At 40.4% G+C, this 20,976-nt stretch overlaps 1 protein-coding gene across 3 annotated transcripts in view; it reads right to left on the bottom strand.

Annotated features, from left to right (window-relative positions):
- kalrna (kalirin RhoGEF kinase a) overlaps nucleotides 1-20,976 on the bottom strand; it is a 174,826-nt gene that overhangs the window by 27,310 nt on the left and 126,540 nt on the right. For all 3 annotated transcript variants that reach the window (XM_008438401.2, XM_008438383.2, XM_008438392.2), the window contains exon 41: nucleotides 155-355. In XM_008438401.2, the coding sequence (XP_008436623.1) occupies nucleotides 155-355 (201 nt within the window). The remainder of the gene's footprint in view (nucleotides 1-154; nucleotides 356-20,976) is intronic.

Raw genomic sequence — 20,976 nt, 5'->3', positions numbered from 1 at the left:
TCGTATATCAACAGGTCAACGTTTGTCTGGAAAAATCCATGTTGTAGCATCAGAACGGAAACGTTTCAGCTTCGCCCCGTTTCCTTCTGTAGACAACTAAGGTTTTGTGCATCAGTCTGAATGAATACAGATCCCAGAAGGAGCCGAGTCCCACCTGGCTTCTTCTGCTTAGTGCTGGGTGGTTTCTTGCCGGAGCTGATCCTGCGGCCTGAACTGGGCAGCCACTTCCACTTCTGGTTTCCAGAACGTTTGGAAACGTTTGGAGAGCTGGATTGAATGGAGTTGAGGGACGGCTGTGGCTGCAGGTTCGCTACAGACTCGGTCTTCCTGTCAGAGCTGCTCACATGGTAGTTTTCTGAAAACACACACACAAAAAAAGAAAAGAAATAGAAATCAGATTTTTCACATGGGGCAAAGTTTTGTCAGGACCAGTGATGAAATTATAAAATGTTTTAGACATGCAAAAAAAAAAAAAAAAAGACAATTAAGCCACCATGTTTAATATTTTACATATTTGTTGATGCCGTTTTCCAACACTGCTTAGGTAAGAGCTCCAAGTTGTTCACAAGTTGAGCTCGTCCAGCTGCATCTCTCTGCCCGACTTGATGCTGGACAGGTCAGAGTCTCAGTCAGGATCCAAAAGGGTTTGAACGTTTTAGACCAAGTCACTGGATCTATGCTTTGGCCTCCATCTTCATTTCTGAGCCAACAGGTTTATCATCACAGTTTCCACTAAAACCAGTGCTGCCAGTAGCCACCAGCATTTGTGAGGGCAAAAATAATTTTCAATAGGGGTTACAACCAACCATGGCCTTGAGAAAAATGCCCACCACACCTGAACAAGCAGCAGGTATGTCAGAGGGAGGGGTCACTGAACGCACTGTTGCACAGCATCCTACTGCAGAACCTTCATCACATTCCACCGTCCAGAGACTGACCGAGAATGTCCTACTGAGAGCATGTTGAAGCCATACAAGCCAAGTTGGCAAATTCTTCCCTTATGTAATTTGAAGAAAAAAAAACCTCTCCTACACCTGCATGAACAATAGTCTACGGTCTAAAATCAGAAGCAGCGCAATGTGTCAAAGCTTGTTGAACCTGTCCAGTCACAAGTCAACTTACACTTTCACTTTTCATGGTTAAGGATGGAGGCTTCTGGTTTGGAGTGAAGATGAAAGTAAAAAGACTTGCATTTTAGTTTGCCGTGCGCAACAAGAGGTTGGGCACAAGACGTAATCATTTCCAGCATTATCTTATACAATAAAAGGTCAAAGTTGGTCTAATAATTTTTAACAGAAGTTGATCACTCACCATAAGACACAGTGCCACAGTGAACTAAAATCAGCTTCAGTGCAGCTCAGAATCAGTCATTTGGTTATTCAATCAGTTGGACAAAGAAATTTGACTAAACCAATAATTTGATCCCTTACATTTTTGTAACCAACCTTTTTAAAATCTACATATGAAAAATTTCTATATATTCTTTAATGTCAAATGTCGTTCTATGTAAAAGTATTGTTTACTTATTTCATTTCTATTGCTTGTTCTACAACAATGAAACGGTTCCTCCAGATTGGAAATGTACACAGTGGCATTGAAAGTTATTTGAAGTTTTACACATTTCTGTTGTTTTGATCTCAAACAAAAAAAAAAAAACAAATTAAAAAAAAAAGCTGAAATGACGATTTCCTTCATTAGCAAAAAAACCCCCCTGACCAACCCTATTTCAAAAGATAATTTACAGTCAAACCTTTAACAAGTTATACCAATTATAGCAACAAACACCACCATCAAGATTTTATGATGTCAAGTTTACCAAGTCCTAGAGAGCTAAAGTGACCCCATGGCATCACACTACCACCACCTTGTCTGACTGTATGTATAATGTCCTTTTTGAAAGGCTTTAATGCTTTGATAGAAATTCAGCCACTAAAAAGTTTCAGTGTTGTCGCTTTAGTGCATAGTACAATTTCTTGGGATCATCAAGATGTTTTTTTTTCTAAAATATGAGATGATGCTTTAAGTTCTTCTGGCTCAGCAGTGATTTTGGACGTCAATAATATCATTTTAGTCCAACCACTTTTTGACTGTTGAATCATGAACTCAGACCTTAATTACACTAAGCCAGACCTGCAGAGCTTTAGATTCAGGTGTGCTCCAACACACCTGAATCAAATGAATGTCTCATTACCAGGCCTGTTCAGAGCCGAGTGACTGCTGGTGAGGGAATTCAGCCATTTGATCGAGGTCTGTTGGAGGAAGGATGCATCTAAAAGTTGCAGGACGGTGGCTCTCGAGGACTGGACTTGAGCACCTCTGGTTTAGATGTTCTGAGTTCTTCTGTGACCTCCTGGATGAGCCGGGGTTCTTTTGGAGTAGGTTTGGTATGCTGGCCTCTTCTGAAGGGTTTTCCACTCTCCGGTGTTTTCTTCATATGTGGATAACAGTTTTCACTGTGGAGCACTGTAGTCCCAAAGTCTTAGAAATGACTATATGACTCAGCAACCATTCCTCATCTGTTGAATGTCTTCAGATCAGGGCATGATGCGTTACTTGTAAAAGCGTTACCAACTACTTTATCTGGTCAGGTAGGTTCTGCGGAAGTTATTTATCGATTCTGCAGGTCGAACACTGCTCCAGGCTGGGTTAGACTAGAATATTTATTTCAAAAGACGTGACCACATATTGGAGTAGATACAGTTTTAATAATTTTCCCACAGCACTGTATGCGTAAGTGGATAAAGAAATTGCAGGTGAACATCAGACAAGGGAACATCATGCTCTGTTTAACTGATAGAGTGCTCATCTGTTACCATCAGATGAGCACTCTGATTTTAGTCAGCTGTCAGACAAAAACATTTCCTGTTGCAAAAACTAAAGACCTACTTCAGTCATTCAGGTTTTTGCCGTTTTTAGCAGCTGGTCTCATGTCTGATGGAGATAAAATAACCTCCATGCTTCTGTTGCAGTGACTCATTACTGGGGTGTGACAGACTCACTTTTTCCCTCCCCCATTCTAATCGTGTCCACATGAGTCACATTAAACTAACGACTAAATGCGAGTTCATTTTTCTGTGTGTAGAATAGGTTTGAATGTTTCAGTTCGGATGAACTTTGTGGTTCCAGTCAGTAACTGGTGAGCTCATCTGACAGTGTGGCCGTCGGCAGCGGTCATGTGTAAGGAGTGTGGTGGATCAGCTGCGCTCTCACACAGCTGCTAGCGATGCGCTGGAGCTGCTGCGGCCTGTGCAGGAATAAAATGGTTCAGGCTCAGGAGGGAGTTCTGGACATGTTCCATGTACCACAAAGCCTGCTAATGTCAGATGGATTTAAAGATGAAGAATCAACGCAAAGACAAAAAAAAAAAGCAGTTTGTTTACTATGATGGTTTTTAAGATAATGGGAAACGTAAATAGGCGCTGGAAACTCAAACTGTCCCTGAATTTAGAACAGGGTTAACATTCTGCTGCAGATAATTTGCAAAGAAAATATGTGGAGATTTTAGATCCAACAAATACCTGTTGACTAAAGATTATTACTGGAAAAAGTACTCCAGGAAAAAATAAGTTGGTTATTATAGCTCATGGATCCAAAAATAGTTTTTTTCCTTTCTGGTTGTCTATGGAGAGAAGGATGAACATTTATGTTGTAGAATGAATGGAGAAGTTGATGTTAATCCCCTAGAAAACAAAATGAGCAGCAGGAGTGAGAGCCAGCTGTTCTTTTGGTTTCGACTTTCTCCACAGAATAATTTGGATGTGCTAGTGCTGGTGGCAGCAGGACTACACTTGATCATTCTAGTCTACCAAATGAGCTACCAGGGATAAATACCAACTAACTTGGATGGTTTAAAGCTACCTTTCAGATAGGAGACATTATCTAAACTTGTCATTTCACAAACTCTCCCCATCACCATGGAGATCTCAGGGATCCATTCTAGGACCTACTCCATTTCCTGTTCATATAAAAAACCATCTACAGCAGCTTTATGCTCATCCATTCACCTCTATGCAGATGACATTCTTTATGGCCCATCCCCAGAAAACTTAGAGAGTTTTAATATTTTCTTTCAAAGTTTTTTTTTTTTTTTTTAAAAAAAAAAAAAAAAAAAAAAAAATCACAAAAAACATCACCACTTCAAATGGTACAATTATTGGGCAAATTCCTGAATACTTGGGAATTCCAAATGTCAATCATGTCCATCTTTGACTACATCACTAGTGATATCACTTATGGATCAGCTCCTGTCCTCACTTTAGCAACTTGATGCTATGCACACCATATGCTGCTTTATGTTTCACAGCTAATGACTCTTTTCACACACATCACTGTACTTCTCTATTAACTGTTCATACTTAAAAAAAAAAAAAAAAAAAAAATCATTTGTATGCGTTTGCCTACAAATGACTACAAGGTTTATCCCCGGCCCATCTTTTCAATTTGTTACCAACTCTTTTGACTCCCAATAGAACACACTCAACCCTACACATTGTGCTCAATATTCCCAAAATTATTTCAAAATTCAGAGAACTCTTTGCACTATGGTTCAGCAAAAGATTGGAACAAACTTCAAAAAAATACTAAAGCTTGTCAATGTTAAGCTCCTAGACCCAAAAATATATATATTTTCCTCCTAGTTGTCTATTGAGAGAAGGACAACTAGGGGGAATAATAAATTAATAGAGGCATTTTCTTAAATTAATACCTTTATTATGATGACTGGACATTCTGTCCATTTACTTGCATATTATTATTTGAAGAAACAAAATCTGGTAACTTCAGGCATCCAGAGTTACACCCAAGGATAAACCAGAGCTTTGTGGGTTTACAATTCTTTTTTTTTTTTTTTTCCCAAAATCACAATATAAAGTGTGTTTAAGTTGTTGCCTTAAAATACATGTAGTGCTATCTTTATTCCCATTTAACTCAAATGTCTTTACGTAACCCATCATAAATATACAAAGTCATGACATCATCATATGGACTTTTCCAGGTTCTTAAAAGGCATTGTGATTTTAGTCTATGTATATTTCTGTAATTTAAGAAAAAAATTATCATTCTTTTATCAAACAAATAATATTGGAAATCATGATCAACACCCAACCAAGAACAAGTACATATATATATTTGGTTGCTTAGAATTGTATCACTAACCCATGTGAGTCTTAGATTTTGGTCTTGGCTGCAGTAAACATCAGAATGCATCAGTAAACCTACAGCTGCCATGTTTATGTTCCTGCTCTCAGGTTTTATTTTATTCTTTATTCGTCTGAGGTTTGTCTTCCAGTTACTGGGTTGCATTTCTCATTTATTGAGTCCATCCTGTCCCCTCCTGTGTGGCAAAGGAAGATATGGTTGCTGGTGTGTTTACTTTATCGGACTGTGTCAGCAGTGAAGCCCAGATAAAACTATTCTAAACATTAGCTGTGCTGCACAGTGCTAAGGAGGTTTTCCACCGACTCAGACAACACAGAACCACACAGCGCAAACGGTTTACATGTTGTATGTAATTTCATCTGTAGAAACAACATCAGTTGGGAACAAATGCATCAGTTCAATGTTCATGCCAGTGGAGAAGTTTTCATTCAGCTGTAGGACCATGAGCCTAAAACTCCTCAGCCTTATAAATATGAGAAGATGCTAAATATTCCTGACACGAAATGCTGCTGCAGACATAGCCGTGTGTTGGTAAGAGAGAAGGCAGGTCAGAGGTCACCTCATCACCTGGGGCTGTTCTTTTGTGCTTTCAGCACAATAACAACCAGTCACCGAGAGGCTGTGGCAGCTGGCCGACCACAGAAAGCCATCAAAACCTCACGAGTCACACCATAACTGAGAACTGTCATGATGTCATCATCTTCTCCCACAGGCAGAAGTGATACTGCAGAATGCTATGGTCAGCTACTGGAAGAGACACACTCACCAGCGCAGGGAGAAGTTTCCAGTTTCCCCTCATTCTTTGGATGACATCTTAAAAGCTATTTTGCAAAGAGTAAATAGAGACAATAGCCTTGTAACCAGACATACATTTATAAAAGAATAATCTCTGCACCTGTGGTCTTTGTGCCAAATGTCCCACGCTGCAGATACACCAGAGGTAAACCTGAAACTTCATGTCCACAAAGAGCATGGGAGAAAAGTAAATTGGATCCAACTCATTAGAAAAAAAGAAAAGTTCCAATATTTGACAGAATGTTATGTGGAAAAACCAACCCAAAGTAGAACAAAATTGTAAATGGATGAATTTATACATCGCTTTCCAGTCATACCGTCCCACATCTACCCACTCAACACTGGACAACATAACTGTTGAACAGTGTTGAGTTGCATGGGTTTTATTTAATATCCCTAAATCATTTGTGCGACAAATTGTAGAAACAAACAAATTGTACAGCAAATCATAGTATAACAAATTGCCTTCAAAATAATCCAAGTAGCAATCCGAGTCCAAATGCAGTTCTGTTCATGAACTGAGGCTTGTTGACGTTCACAGTTTATCACATGATGTGTGGCAAAAACCTAACAGCACATCACCCTCAAAACATTCCTACACATGGTGGTGGAAGCATGATGCTGTGGGAATGTTTGTTTAGCATGCTCAGGGACGTTGGTTAAAGTTTAAGGATGAAGCTAAAATATCAGGATTTAGTTTGTAGTCAATGAAAGTTTATAGCGCGCTACAGTGGTCCAATCAAAGTCCAGACAGGATTTAACTGATGATCAGTGAGAAGACTGAAAAAAAGTTGGGAGCTGAACAAAATAAACACTTTAGAATTTCACATGTAAAGTAAGTAAAAAATAAATGTTTCTTCAAGTTCATATATTTGCATTTCTTGGTTGGAAAATTTGTAAAAAGTAAAGACCTAGAAATACTTTGTGTGTTTATTGGGCTGAGTGAATTGGCTAAGCTTTATGCTGACCAACTGGTTGAACTGGAATCAGACTAGGAAAAAAAAATTACATTATGTAATGTTGTAGTATTTTGCCCTCTTAATCTATGGGTTATTACATAGCATCTACAGTGTTCACCAATATCGGTAAGCCTTCTGATGAAAAGAGATATAATGGAGTGCAAACAATCATCATTAGCAGAAAGTCTGTGCTGGGCCTGGTCCTGTGATGTCAGCAGCAGCTTCACTACGACTCCACACCGACGGTCAGTCAGGTGAGACAACAAGAAAGCTTTTGTTCTGCAGAAACAGACCATCTACTGTTAAAACTACCATCACTCACTACCTTTAATCTCTCTCTCTCACACACACACACAGAAGAAGCAGACTGAATACAGTAGAACAAGGGTTTTTGTCCACTTCATGCACATCTGTACACACCTGATGTATGTTGCACTTATGAAATGAGTCTGAATGTCTCTAAAGACAGCACACAGGCACACCTCATTTCCTGTTGCCTCTTGTTTGCCCCAACCGTTGAGAATAAAGCAGGAAATCGTACCTCTCTGGTGTGGCGTTGGCATGTATTCAACTCAACAGTTTTTAGTTCACATAACTACAGAAAGAGTTGGTTGACGCCAATAGATTATGTTCATGTAGAGAAATTCAAATACATTTTCAGGTTCTCTTTTTCCCCCTCATTTGCATAGAACTGGATAGATTCCAAAATCCCCTTTGCCAATGAATGCATGCTTAGCATTTGCTTATAATACTCAAGAAGCCTCACAAATCAAATAAGATCAATTAGTTAAGAAACATGTATTGAAGATACAAATCATCACTGATGTCTTTCACCTAAAAAAAAAAAAAAAAAAAAAAAAAGCGTTTGAAGGGATGTGATCCTTCTAGCCTGGACTGGTAGAATTCTTTACAACCAGAATCTAACAAGATTCTGGTTGTAAAGACAGTTTACAACCACAGTTGCCGACAGACTGCAGTTTTCTGGAGGTTCCTAATAGAACAATGGAAGGCAGATCTTCTCTCATGTTGAACAGTTCTGGTTTGTTCTTCAGCTTTGCTGCACCATCATTATGACCAGTGAGCTGGAGAACAACACACACACACCGAATACCATTTCTCATCTATATTATTCCTCATCTTGCATATATTATTGTTGTTACTCTGTACTTATTGCCGTTTTCTGTTCAACCTTTAGTCACTGGCCTTCCATCCTGAACCTGGTTGTATTGGAAGGATAGAGTTTTTTTTAAATGGGTACATGCAAAATAAAAGCTCATGATGTCTCAATAAATCATTCGGGAAGTTAAAGATTGGGTCTAGTTTGGTCTTCCAATTAAACAATGATTATAAGCTCACCAACAAATTAGTTTTGAATTTACCATTACAAAGCCCTGTTCTCAGTCTCAGAACAATTTTAGTTACTTTTGCAGGCAAAATTCCCAAGGCTATGGTGAGAAGCTTGTTATAGAAAAGCATTTGACTCAAGTCATATATTAAAAGGCAATTCTACCAAATACAGAAATGATGTGTATGGAAGCATCTAAATTAGACATTTGACATTTAGACAAATATTTTTGGGTCCCCTGACTGACATAAGACAGAAAAACTGTAGTTTGAGAAATATCCTTACAATGTCTGTGTACATCTGGTGTCATAAAAAACAAGGTTGTACTGGGCTTCAAGCAGCATCAAGGGAATGTCAAACTCTAATCTGAAAAAAGGTGCACCTCCCAGGTGTTCCCGTGGATACGAAGCTGAATAAGATGGCGTCCACATGTGACCCAGAGTGGGCGGCTTCATATCTGGTTCCGCCTCACAAACTGTCCCAACGCTGGCTGGGCTTCCTCCAGCAAACAGGAGCGAATCAGACCAATTCAGCAGTGATCACACCTGACACACACACACAAACACACACTCGTACTGTAATTCTCACATTCAACTAGATGGAATGAATGCGAGTGAAGAAAAAGTTTTATCATGGTTATTATAAATATAGAATGAGGAAAGTACAAACACCACACTCGTACCGCCTTCCTCCCCACATGCTTTTGTGTCAATGACAGGAAGAGACACTAATCTGGGAAGATGACATTCCTGTCATACCTCCCTCTGCTCTCCGCCTTACATATCTAGCAACCGAAAGCTCAGTGGATACATGTGATGGAGGGAAGGCAACCTAAGAAAATACAACTGGAGAAAGAAACACTGAAAGTTATTACAGACTGCAGCTGCAGCACGTTTCTTCTTGCATTTGTTTCTGGCAAACTTAAGGCAGGTAAACCAAGACAGACATTTGCTTACAAGCCGTTTACAACTATCTGATTAGATCTACATATTTATGCATACAACCTCTGCAATCGCTGCTAAAAGAGCATCAACCACAAAAAGTAGCTTTATTTCAGAATTTAAAGTCAAAACTAAAATTGAGTCAGTTGACTTTCTGTATGGATGTAAATGGAGATTTGAGGCCCTGAGAATTGAATTGGCCTGATGCATTTAGGTCAACACACCAGACAGCAACTGTCTGAGTGTGAAACAGATTTTTACTGAAACTTTTGGAGAGAAATTTTCCCAGTCAGAATGACAACAGGGGTTACACATGAGCTCACACACCATATTTAGCAGAAACATGATCAACAGTGAGACCTACGTGTGACATGAATCTCTCCCACCGCTGAATAATGACAGGATTTCACATTTTTAGTAGAACTTGTGAAGCAAGGGCTGGGTCAAGTCAAATTGATTTAAACTCCCCAGCTACTTATAGGTATGCATGTTCAGCTGCTTAAGACAAACAGTGAGTCAACCAACCACAGGAATGTAGATGTTGTCAAGATGACTGGCTGAACTTCAAAGAGCATCAGAATGTAGAAAAAAGGGGATTTAACAGTCTGGACATAATGTAGCATGATAGTTTGTTCCAGATAGACTGGCCTGGAATTCAAAACTGCTTCAAAAACTTTAGACGACACTGACTGCCATCCCTGGCAGACGAGAAAAGAAAGCTGGAGACAGCGGTGACGGCGGTAGGGGTTTGTTCTGTGGATCGCCGGCTCGATTCCCGGTCTGCCCGCCCTCGCCGTTTCTGTCCCTGGGCAAGACACTTCACCCACCCTGCCTGCTGGTGTTGGTCAGAAGGGCTGATGGTGCAACATTTGCAGCCTTTCTTCTGTCAGCCTGCACCAGGGCAGCTGTGGCTACTATAAAGTAGCTGACCATCATCAGCATGTGGATGAGCCCGTTGAGATTTCAGTTGGAGACATAAAGGGCTTTAATATATAAAACAGATTATTTTTATTAACTGAGACTTCTAATTGCACCGGCTCTCTAAAATGTTATTGATTTTGCCATTACTAAGCAATATTGTCCTGATACATTTTTGGTCAACTAGTCTCAGCTGGCCATGCCTTGAACGTCTCAGCCTGAATTGTTGCAGCAGATTTCTTATGCCTACTTCAGGCAGGATAATGGCACCACGTCACAAAGCTCAGTCCATCTCCACCTGCTTCATTTAACATCACAGTCAGTTCACTGTACTCCCATGTACTCCATAGTAACCAGATCTCAATCCAACATGGCCTCTTTGGGATGTGGTGGAATGGGACATGCTAACCATGCTAACAGCTACTGCCACAACTGTGTGACACCAACATATCGGCAATTAACAAGAATCTAAGACGACGCAAACTACTTTAAAGTAAAGTAGATCATGTTCAGTTAGCGGTTAACCAAAACAAAAACAAAACAAAAAAAAAATTAATAATTACAAAAGATTAGATTTATTATAAACTGCAAATTCTAAGCTTCTGGCCTTACTTGACTCATCGGGACTCATTTTTAATGCTGCAGGCTGGTTCACACATGCACTCACCAAGTCTGGTTGCCAGAGAGTTTATCAGTGTAAATTCAGTGCAACAAATGTTATCTGAATCTTCCTACTAACTTCTGGGAGAAAGCTATGCTCTGCTTGGTGAAAAAAGAGAAAGCAAAGGCAAAGCTGTGAAGAAGTTCTTGTGGTCAGAAATGATACTTTGTGACAGGACTCCAATAAACAGTAGCCTTCATGGAAACTCGTATTACAGGAAACAAGTTTCAGATTTAAAAAAACAAAAGGAGAATTTACTGCTAAACCTTGAGTCTAAGTCAGCAGCAGGGATTGCATCCTGGATGATGGAATATTTAATATTTTACAGGGTTTTTATGGATATACAACACCTCCACTGATAAAGCCAACTAATCAAGGCCCTTGTTAAGGAAAGTAAAAAACTAAAGGTGGCCCAGTTCCCAATGTTTGGGTGTGTGATCAGCACGTCTTCGAAAAACATTCTTGTTTGAGAAGCAAAGTCCAATCAGAATCCGATGATTCCAGGGTTAAACTACCGCTTACACGTCAGTGGATTAGCCACTTTAAAGTCTGTTGATTTACAAATCAGGAAGACAAAAATATCCTCTGATTCTTTGCTGCTTTTGTAAGATTCAAGAGTGAAACAATAACTGAGCATAAGCAAGTGTGACTACTTCTCTAAATTTTTAGCTTTAGCAGATTGGAAGCAGGAGGAGAGGCGCCATCGATTACATCAGAGACAATTGCTGCTCCACATAAATCAGGGAAGGAATTTCAGAGCCATTTCCAAACTCTCAAGTTAATCATTTTACAGTGGGAGAGGTTAGGATGGGAAAAGCATTTAAGACTGTATCGTAATGAGCTACACTCAGAAACTGCAAAAATTGCAAGACCATTTCAAGCCTCCATCAGAAAACACATTAAGGAAGGAGTCAGATGTCTCGTCATCAGTGTTGTCTATTAAGGACCAAAGCAGCGAGTGGGACAAATAAAACCTGCCACTGTTTGGCCTGGAGGTAGTTTCTGCTCTGTAACAACCTGTGTAAAGGTTAGCTGACCTCCAGCTCAGGGTGTGATGTAGTGATAAGTCACTGGTTGGTCAGGGAGTTGGATAAACACACCACATATAATGCATCACACTCATTCTTTCGACCCATGAACACATGGAATGTAAAGTTCTGAAAGACAGATCTGATAACCGAGTCGTTCTTCAGGTGCTTGCAAATAAAACTGAAAGCGTCTCACACCACTGATGTGTTTCACCCTTTAGACTAGCAGGCGTCACACCAGGCGAGCCAACCTGGCTCAGTTCTTGTCAGACGGGTTCATTATGCCTAAGTTTTGTTTTTAAGGGAAGCTGCAGAGTTCATTGACATCATATGGAGTATTACATAGAAAAAGACAGATAGTGTGGTATGGATAGATGAGCCAGCAAGGAGATGCTTAGCCAGTAGGGACTCGTTCTTCTACTGTACAGGTAAAAACCATTTGGTCTTCAGATGTAACAAACACTAAAACTTGAGCACGGTTTAAGTTTAAGTATTATGGCCAAAACTTAATTGTTTTAAGGATCTTTACAATGAGCTGGTTTTGGGCATATAGAAACCCGAGTTACATCAAGAACAGTTTCATAGAAACCAGTCAAACCTGTCGATTTACATACCAAGCAACACTTTACACACACGGCTAACATGAAGGCAAAGTCCACAGTGTGTCCTTACATGGAGCAGAATGGACCTTTGGCTACGATCTGAATAACAGTGTTTCCATACAAATATACACAAACACACACACACACACACACATAGTTGACATCCCTTTAACTGAACAGTTCCACCCAAAGTGAACTGACAAAATGAAACTATTTAGATCTGATTAAATTGTATGCCGCCAGAAATCCACTATGACACTATGGAAGAAAATGTGAACTCAGACATGAACCGGTTTCACATCAAAAGGAGAACAATACACCAGCTTCTAAAAATGGATTTACCTAGTCACACCTCCTCCTTAGTCTTCTTTCCTCAGATTTCAGGTTTAACACAAAGTAGAGAGACTAGTTAGAGTAGAATGTAATGAGGAAAAGATTTAACTTTACCACAAAGGTGCTTCAATTATATTAGTTACAGCTAAACAGATAAAAAGTGGTAGCCTGACCATCACTTTCCAACAATATTCCATTCGATTCTCATCTACCTTCTCACTTGAGATTTCTCCTATAGAGCTGGATTTCTGAAGATGAATTTCATTCGGGCCAATCAGCGAACAGTTGTGAAAGATGTCTTTTTTTTTTTTTTTACTCTGTTTTAAAATTGTAATCTGCCTATGGCTGTAGTTTGGCAATGGCAGCAGAGGAACAAAGGCATTCAGCAGGTGTTGGCCACGCCTCCATCACTATTAAAGTCTGAGCAAGTTTAAACTGTACAAAGACGTTGTGGCCCCTCATTGACAGCCATGTCTCATTAACAGCATGGTTGTTCACAGCGCATGCAAGTTCAATACGTTTCATGGCACCACTGCTTCACAGTCAAGCTGGATCATTCCATACGTCTCAGCCAGAAGTTAGTGATCGAGTAAAACAGTGGTCTCAAGCAGCAGTCCTGAAGAACCAACTTTTTTCTGATGTCTCTATTTGCTTCAGCACACCTGGCTCCAATATGAAGTGATTAGCAGATCTGTGTATAAAGGTCGACTGCAGGCTAGAGAGGCAGTTTCACCATTTGATTCAAGTGGAGGACAAGGGACACAAGAAAAAGTTGCAGGATTTTGGCTTTGAGAACTGCAGTCCGAGACCACTGTGATAAAATCAGAACCAATCCTTTAAAACCTCAACAGAATCCACGCCTCCAGCAACGGCTGAGAGTTCAAACCCTCTGGAAAAGGCCAAGCACTGGAAAAGAGGAGGTTTCAGCTAAAAACTAATACACACACATTCACACATCAATACACAGATCGGCAGGAAGTGTAGTCTGAAGTGCCTTGGAGCAACATGTGAGAGGAGGAAGTTGGTATGTAATCCACCGAGTAGCCATACGTCCAACATGGGGTCAGGAGCAGCTCTCAGGCTCCCTGGCTTATTTCCATTAATATGTTAAGGTACAAGCATTTGACAGCAGATCAGCACAGCGAGATGCTGGACACAGAGCTTGTAATGTTTCCTTTTTTTTTTACAGGAGCTTTAATGAGTTTAAATGTTTGAATTTCAACATTTGAGCAGAATTGGGCCTAAAGCTCAAGTCACCTTTCTGTTCACTTTACCAACTGTACTGTACTGAGTGTTTCTCAGCTCCTTTTCCTCTGAGGGGAGTCTGTGTGCGTTTATGAAAACTGGAGAAGCATCTACAGAATTAGACATTCCACTAACACAGGTCAGTCTTTACTGAACTAAGCACAGCACTGTGGCTGGTGGAACAGGTTCAGTCATTTTAATGTTACATTCATCCACTGAAAATAGTCTATAGGTGGTGTAAAATTATCTTCCTCATGCACACACATGTCCAGAAAAACATCAGCAGTACAGAAAGAAAGATCTCGTTTCTGTCAGCCAAGTTGTTTGTGACGTTTTTTTAATGACTTGAGCTTCCATAAAAACAGCGCGGGGCTGTTTTTAGGCCCGCTCTTAGAAAACAGTCTTTCCAAATGCAAATGATCCAGAAAGCAAGGGAGGTTCTCACTCCACCTGCCTGAGTCACCAGGAGGCTAAAAAAGCTAGATTAATTCCCACAAAGGAAAGCCTTCAGCAAGAGGAGATCTTGGTCTGAAATGTCAACAGCTTTGAATATGTTCCGACCGCCATCAAAGTCAGAGGAATTCACTGGTATAGTATTTAATATAGCTACACCTGCAAACGAGCCAGCTAATTCCTTTCATTCCCAATCTTTGTCAGGTTTTTTTTTTTTGTGGCCTTAGAACTATAAACCAAAAAAAAAACCAAAAAAAAAAAACCAAAGAGCCATAGAAAACTAATCCATCCCAACCAACCTGTTCAGGCATTAAGGTAACGCCATCTTAAACTTAAAGTCTTGCTTTGGGTGTGGTGAAGCGCGGCTCTCTCGCTGCACACCGTTTTGTACATGTCAGAGCTAAACCTGACAGTGACACTGAGGCAAACTCCTTTTAATCAATCACTTTCCTAATGCGCCAAAACAGTTTGATATTAGGCGTTTTTTGGGCTGTATATGCATAACTTTTGTCGCGTTTGATTTTTTTCAGTCTTGTCGAAAAAAACTAATCCACACATAATGAACAGCAGCTTGGTAGCACATGTCCAGCTGCTGCCTGCAGCTGGAGACTGTGATTGAGGAACTCACTGAAGGTTACTTTAAGAAGTCCAGTAAAGCCAGTTTAAGTGCCTAAGGCTGTGTCACAACACACACACCATGTGGAGGAGCAGGCTGAACTGCAGGAAAACAGATTGCTCAATGCAACATCTGATTCTCCAATAACTGAAAGTGTCTGCCTGTGTTGCGTCTGCATGACACAGCTTCCCGTTTAACACATTTTCCATTCAAATTTCTCTTCACTGGAACGATGGCTATTTATAGAAGAAGAAAACAGTTTCATCAGTTTGATCACTTCATTCAGTCACTGTTGCACACACACATTTTCAAGCTTAAAGCTCTCTTAGAAACCTGTTATACACATCAATCCTCACACACAGAAAATAAACTTTAAACACAAAGACACGCCAACACACAGATTCCTCTGGTCCCACCTGAGCAGCAGCAGCAGCACCGGTCCAGGAACCATCCACAGCAACGCTGGGCCTGCTTCATCCTTAAGCACACATCCTACATACACACCTTTCTCCTCACACCTACACACACGCGCTCCGACTAGTTTGGGTTGATCACAGGTTGATTAGAGGTGTGTGTGCACGGCAGGAATGTCCACTCCACACTGCTGTGATCCAGAGAGAGCGAGAGATGGCAGCTGAGGCTGGAGGAGGAGCCTGAAACCTTTCTGCCTCTCCCTCCCGCCTCCGTCCCACTGTCTCAGACACACTTCACTTCTCTGAAACAGAAGTCACTGTTAATTACTGTAGAGGCCTTCTGTGTGTGTGTGTAGAGCAGGGACTGCAGTTAAAAAGCTGTGTGTGGTTTCTATTAAGCTCCTCTTCTCAGAACCTCCCTGGCTTATCCTTTTTGTTGAAGATCTCTGCCCTAATTCTGTTTGTTAGCTGCAGAAATTCTATCAAAAGGTAGGAAATACCTTAGAGTTCAGAAACAGAAAGGTTTCCTTTTTAAGTGTGACGGCTGAACTCCATCAGGATCTCTTGAATCCAAGCAATAGGGCCAATTCAGGATTCACATAATATTTGAGCTATGATAGAAAATGTTGTGACCTTTGATTTTTAGGTTTAATATAGGAACAGTTTGCCATGGTATCTTCTCAGATAAAATAGACCTTTGCACATTTATATATGCAACCCCCCCCCAGAACTTTAGAAAAAGTTCTCCTGCTCTCATGAAGTAGGTTTTGCATTAGCATAAAAATAACTGACACTCAAGTGAAAGGAAGGAGTTAGCTGGGTCTGCTTTGACAGATCCAACACTTGGGGAAAAAAAACAAAAAAACATTTTTTGCTTTAGTGACAATACTTTCATATTTTCCTCATTTTAGCCGTTTTATAACAAGGCTAAATTGCAGACTGGGCAATACACACTTGTTTATCTGCTTGTTCATTTAGAAAATTCAAATAGTGTATTTAGCCAATATTTCCTAAAGACACTAGTTCTTCCTCTGAACTATTATAAAGCAACAGTTAAAGCACAGCAACAGGCGTACATAACGCCAATATGTTGTTTTTAGTGACATAATAAAGACTATTGCTCACCCAGCAATGGCTGCTTCCTCATTGTGTGAAGCTATAGCCATTCTGAAGCTAGCTAATGAACTGATTAATGACTAGCACCAGTAACTCAGTAGCCAACAAACGAGAAGGAGACCATTCCCTTGTGTTACCACTGGAGAAGCTGGAGACTAGCATGTCTAGGTTGGTCATCAACTGGTGGATCATCCTGTCAAATGCTAATGGTAGCCTGTCCAGGACTAAAGCTAGCCTATCCAAGGCTAATCGCTACCATAGGCATGTCAGCGTCCAGCCTCTCCAAAGCTAATGCAAGTGTTAACGCCAGTTGACAACTGATCAGTAGCTAGCTTTGGAATGGAAGGTAGCTACTTCCTCGTCGCTACTTCCTGCGACGAGGAAGTAGCCACCGTTGTGTGTGCAAGTCTTAATTGTGGCACTAAATCCATGTCATACTTTTACCCATATTTTTGACCCAAAAGTATTTAATAGAGGACATCTTGATAAACCTTACTCTTCGCTCTCTGCATACATACTTTATTTACAGCCATGGCTCCACTAACCTACAGTTAGCCTACTAGCTGCCTACTCAGAATGTAGGCAGCTAATGTTGGGGTTAGAACTCTGGTGTTGGTAATAGACGAACACTTAGCTTGGGCGTCAAAATTGGATGTATAGTTTTATGTATAATTTTACATAATCTAGAAATAATAGTTTGTGTAAAGGGAAATTGTAAATATCTTTTTATTTTGGTAGAGGTAGATGTATAGATTTTTTTTTTCTTTTATGTAAATATAATTCTGTTGAACTCAAGTAAGAAAACCTGTAGTTCTTCTTCAGCTAATGGGAATGTTTATAAAATAAATAAATGCTAGACATTTCTGTGTTTACTTTGGGAATCAAGCAGATTTTTCTTGCACCTCAGCTCAAAAAGACAAACCTCAAAACTACAGCCATCTGTTAATGTCTGTTCTAATGTAGGGGTGGATGTTCAAAGTCTACAATATATTGTTGAAGAACTTTATCACAGTTGTAAATCATTAATTTGTGTCTAATCAGATAAGGTATCAGAAATGTGCTGAGTACACATTTGGACCACAAATACGCCTTTTAGTACAAATTTTGACATTATATGCACATCTGCTCCACCCTGAGGAACACTGATAATTTTCTCAAGAAATTCTATCATGTCCATGAATACGTATTAAAAGTCCAGCCTGCTTCTCTGGGTCAGAGGAAAGCATGTTTACTATACCATGTTGGTCAGTGAAGTATTGATAAAATGATAAAATCCGATTACTCTGATTCCACTTATTTGAATTTCATTGTGATTGAAAGTTTTTATTTTCTTCAAATTTAAACTGTCAGAACAACATCAGATCAATTAAGAACTTTTTAAAATTCAGTTTAGTTTATCTACATGCCACCAATTTATAATAGGAAATATGACAATAGTTTTGTCTATTCATGGACCTGAGCTTAACAGGTTCTTTAATAAAGCTCAGACCCAATTTGACCCTGTCCAGCTAAGTCTGGGGCAATGTTAAGGTACTCCCAGGCTAAAGAGGATAGGTGGTTCCTCTAGTGAATTATGGGGCTGTGAGCCTCTGCAGAGCCCTTTTGATGCAGAGAGACGGCAGTTCTACTTCAAGCTTCACACCCATCTCTAACAGGGAGAACAGCTAACCAACAGATGATGCTTATTTTAGTCGCTTGTATCCAGAACCTTGTTTATGTGCTCATGATCCATGCCTCGTGACCATAAAAATCAAGAGCTTTGCTTTTTGAATCAGATTGCTCATCACCACATCAGGCTTGGGCAAAGCCCGTATTACAGCAGACAAAGCCCCAATCTGTCTCCTGCTCCTTCCTGCCACAACTCGTGAACAAGACACACATGCAGTTTAACTTTTCCACTTTGAGCAGAGACTCGCTCAAAACCCTGAGGCATCGGTGCAACGTTTTTAAGGTTTACATTCTGCTGCAAAACTCCCCAGTGCACACTGAAAGTCGTGGACAGAAGACCGCAAGGCCCAAAGTCACATTTTATGCAAATTCCCAACATCAGGTTCACAAAGCAGACAGCCACCCCATTCACACACTGCCTTGACATTGTGTCCTTGAACACCACAAGCAGCATTAGGGACAAGGGTCAGCCAGACGGAGTCCAACATGCACCAGCAGCAAGCTTCACATTGCAACAAGACAACTCTTGCTTTGGTTATACAAGAACCAGAGAGTCTTAGACTCCTGCAGCCCCCCTTCCAAAAAAAGTCTCAGCAACCCTGAAGAGTAAAGATCTTCTCTTAGACAGAAACAAATTTAATGCAAATGTATATTCAAATTTATTTCAACCCAATAAAGCTAGTCAGGTTAAAAGCCATTTACAGTTAGGTCCAACGTAAATAATGATGCCAGCAGATTTAGATTTATAATAGTTTTTATTCCAACAAGGAGTTATTGTCTGATATAAAATTAAAGTTCAACCTCTTTAAGGGCAATAAAACAATATAAAGGGAGTGTCAATGATGATACCAGAAGGCTGAATTATCACTTTGCTGCAGCCCTCCATCCAGACTAAACATGGAGAGACGGTGCAGAAAAACAACTCTGTTAACAGAAAGCACCTCCAGCAGATCCGGGATCAGAAGGAACGACAATGACAGCAGAACAAGCACACTGAATTCATTCTTTAAATTCACTAACTTTTTTCCCTCTTCAATAAAAGTGTATCTAATTACCCAGCTCCGAGTTCCTGTGCACCAGAGAGTATTGGACTACAGCAGACTTGATGACCGTTTTCAGCCTAGCTGCTTGCTGGTCCTCCAGCAGGGGGAACAGAGCCTGGTGAGCTTTGCTGCAGCAGATCAGGAAACATACGAGGACATAGCCTAGATAAAGAGTTTCAACAGCGCCGTTTCACTGCAGTGTCCCATTTTATTCACCTTCCACTTCTGATGACGCTCCCCAGCAGGAAACGGCAGACATTAGGTGTGAATGCTTGGACTGCAGCTTTCCTTACCGCAGCCTCATGACTAAGGTAAGAGAGGCAGAAACTCAGACAGGCAAACAACGTCACCAGTTACAAACCACCCTGACTTCATCCGTCAGCCAGTTTGACTAATCCAGCCCTGCTGTCACAAACAAGTGCAGCTGTACTGCATCCGGCTTTATTCTTGCTCCCATTATAAATGAAGGCAGAATTTTTTATAGATTTTAAAAATTTTCTTGTTGCTTTATTTCATATTTTCCACTAGTGGAAAAGCTGCTAAAAGAAATGGAAGCTTTTCAGCCTGAAGATGTGAAGAACGAGGATTAAAGACATGCCTTTTAATCCGTCTCATTCTTCCTTTCACTTCACTTTAGAGTTTCACAGTCTTTCAGAGAGGACAAGGAGACCTACTTTATGAAGCAGTCACAAGACACCTGCTGCCCAGCCACACACACACACACACACACACACACACACACACACACACACACACACCCAAAGAAGAGTTTTGGTTTGGGCTTTTAGGGTAAGTTACTGAATTGCTACAATGCAGTTAGTCATGGAATGGTTGTAAATATAAGACATCTCACCACTTTTAGAGTGTGTGAGCTTTTCTAAGCATTATGGCTGCTGTTATTCCACCTGCAATCTCCACTGACACAAGGTAACCATGTCATTGACAAAAACAAGAAACAATATGACTCTAGCAGGTAGTGAGTTGATCTTAACCTGTGTGTGTGCGTGTGTGTGTTGGTGTCAGAGGTTTTAGTCTCCTGCAGTGTCCAATATTGACCTGTTAAACCCATAACCCATCTAGAGCAAGGCCTGTTAAACCACAAAAACAACTGGGCCTGGCAGGGAGATTGTTTAGAGCAGCTTGGTTCAAAGTCAGAAACGCTGCATGTCTGATAAAGTCCTGATAAGACCAGGGATGAACCTGATCATTGCAGCTGAGGACGGAGCAATCAGTTTCATCAACAACCTTACTTTGGTTCTGTAAAGCACAGCCAGTATGAAAGTCAGCTTTCTATCACCTGAAGAACATTTCCATGATTAAAGGACTAATGTCTCAGTAAGATAAAGAGAAACTCACCCATGAATTTATCTTTGGTTGCAATGATCACTGCAGTGTCTGCTCAGGTCTGCCTAAAAAATAATACAGGCAACTGCAACTGATCCTGAACGCTGCTGCTTTTGTTCTCACTAAAACCAGGATGATGGAGGACATCACCCAGTTCTAAAGTCCCTACACTCAGAGAATAGACTTCAAGATACCGTTAGTTTATAAATCACTGAACGGCTTAGCACCACAATATATTAAAGATCTGCTGGAGTTGTATCAACCTTCCAGACCAATCGGGTCTCCTGGTTCTGGTTCTGCTTTGCATCCCCATAACCAAACATGGAGAACCAGCGTTCA

The sequence above is a fragment of the Poecilia reticulata genome, linkage group LG2 (assembly GCF_000633615.1).
Source record: "Poecilia reticulata strain Guanapo linkage group LG2, Guppy_female_1.0+MT, whole genome shotgun sequence".
In the NCBI taxonomy this organism is placed as follows: domain Eukaryota; kingdom Metazoa; phylum Chordata; class Actinopteri; order Cyprinodontiformes; family Poeciliidae; genus Poecilia; species Poecilia reticulata.
This window is presented reverse-complemented; position numbering and strand designations above follow the sequence as displayed.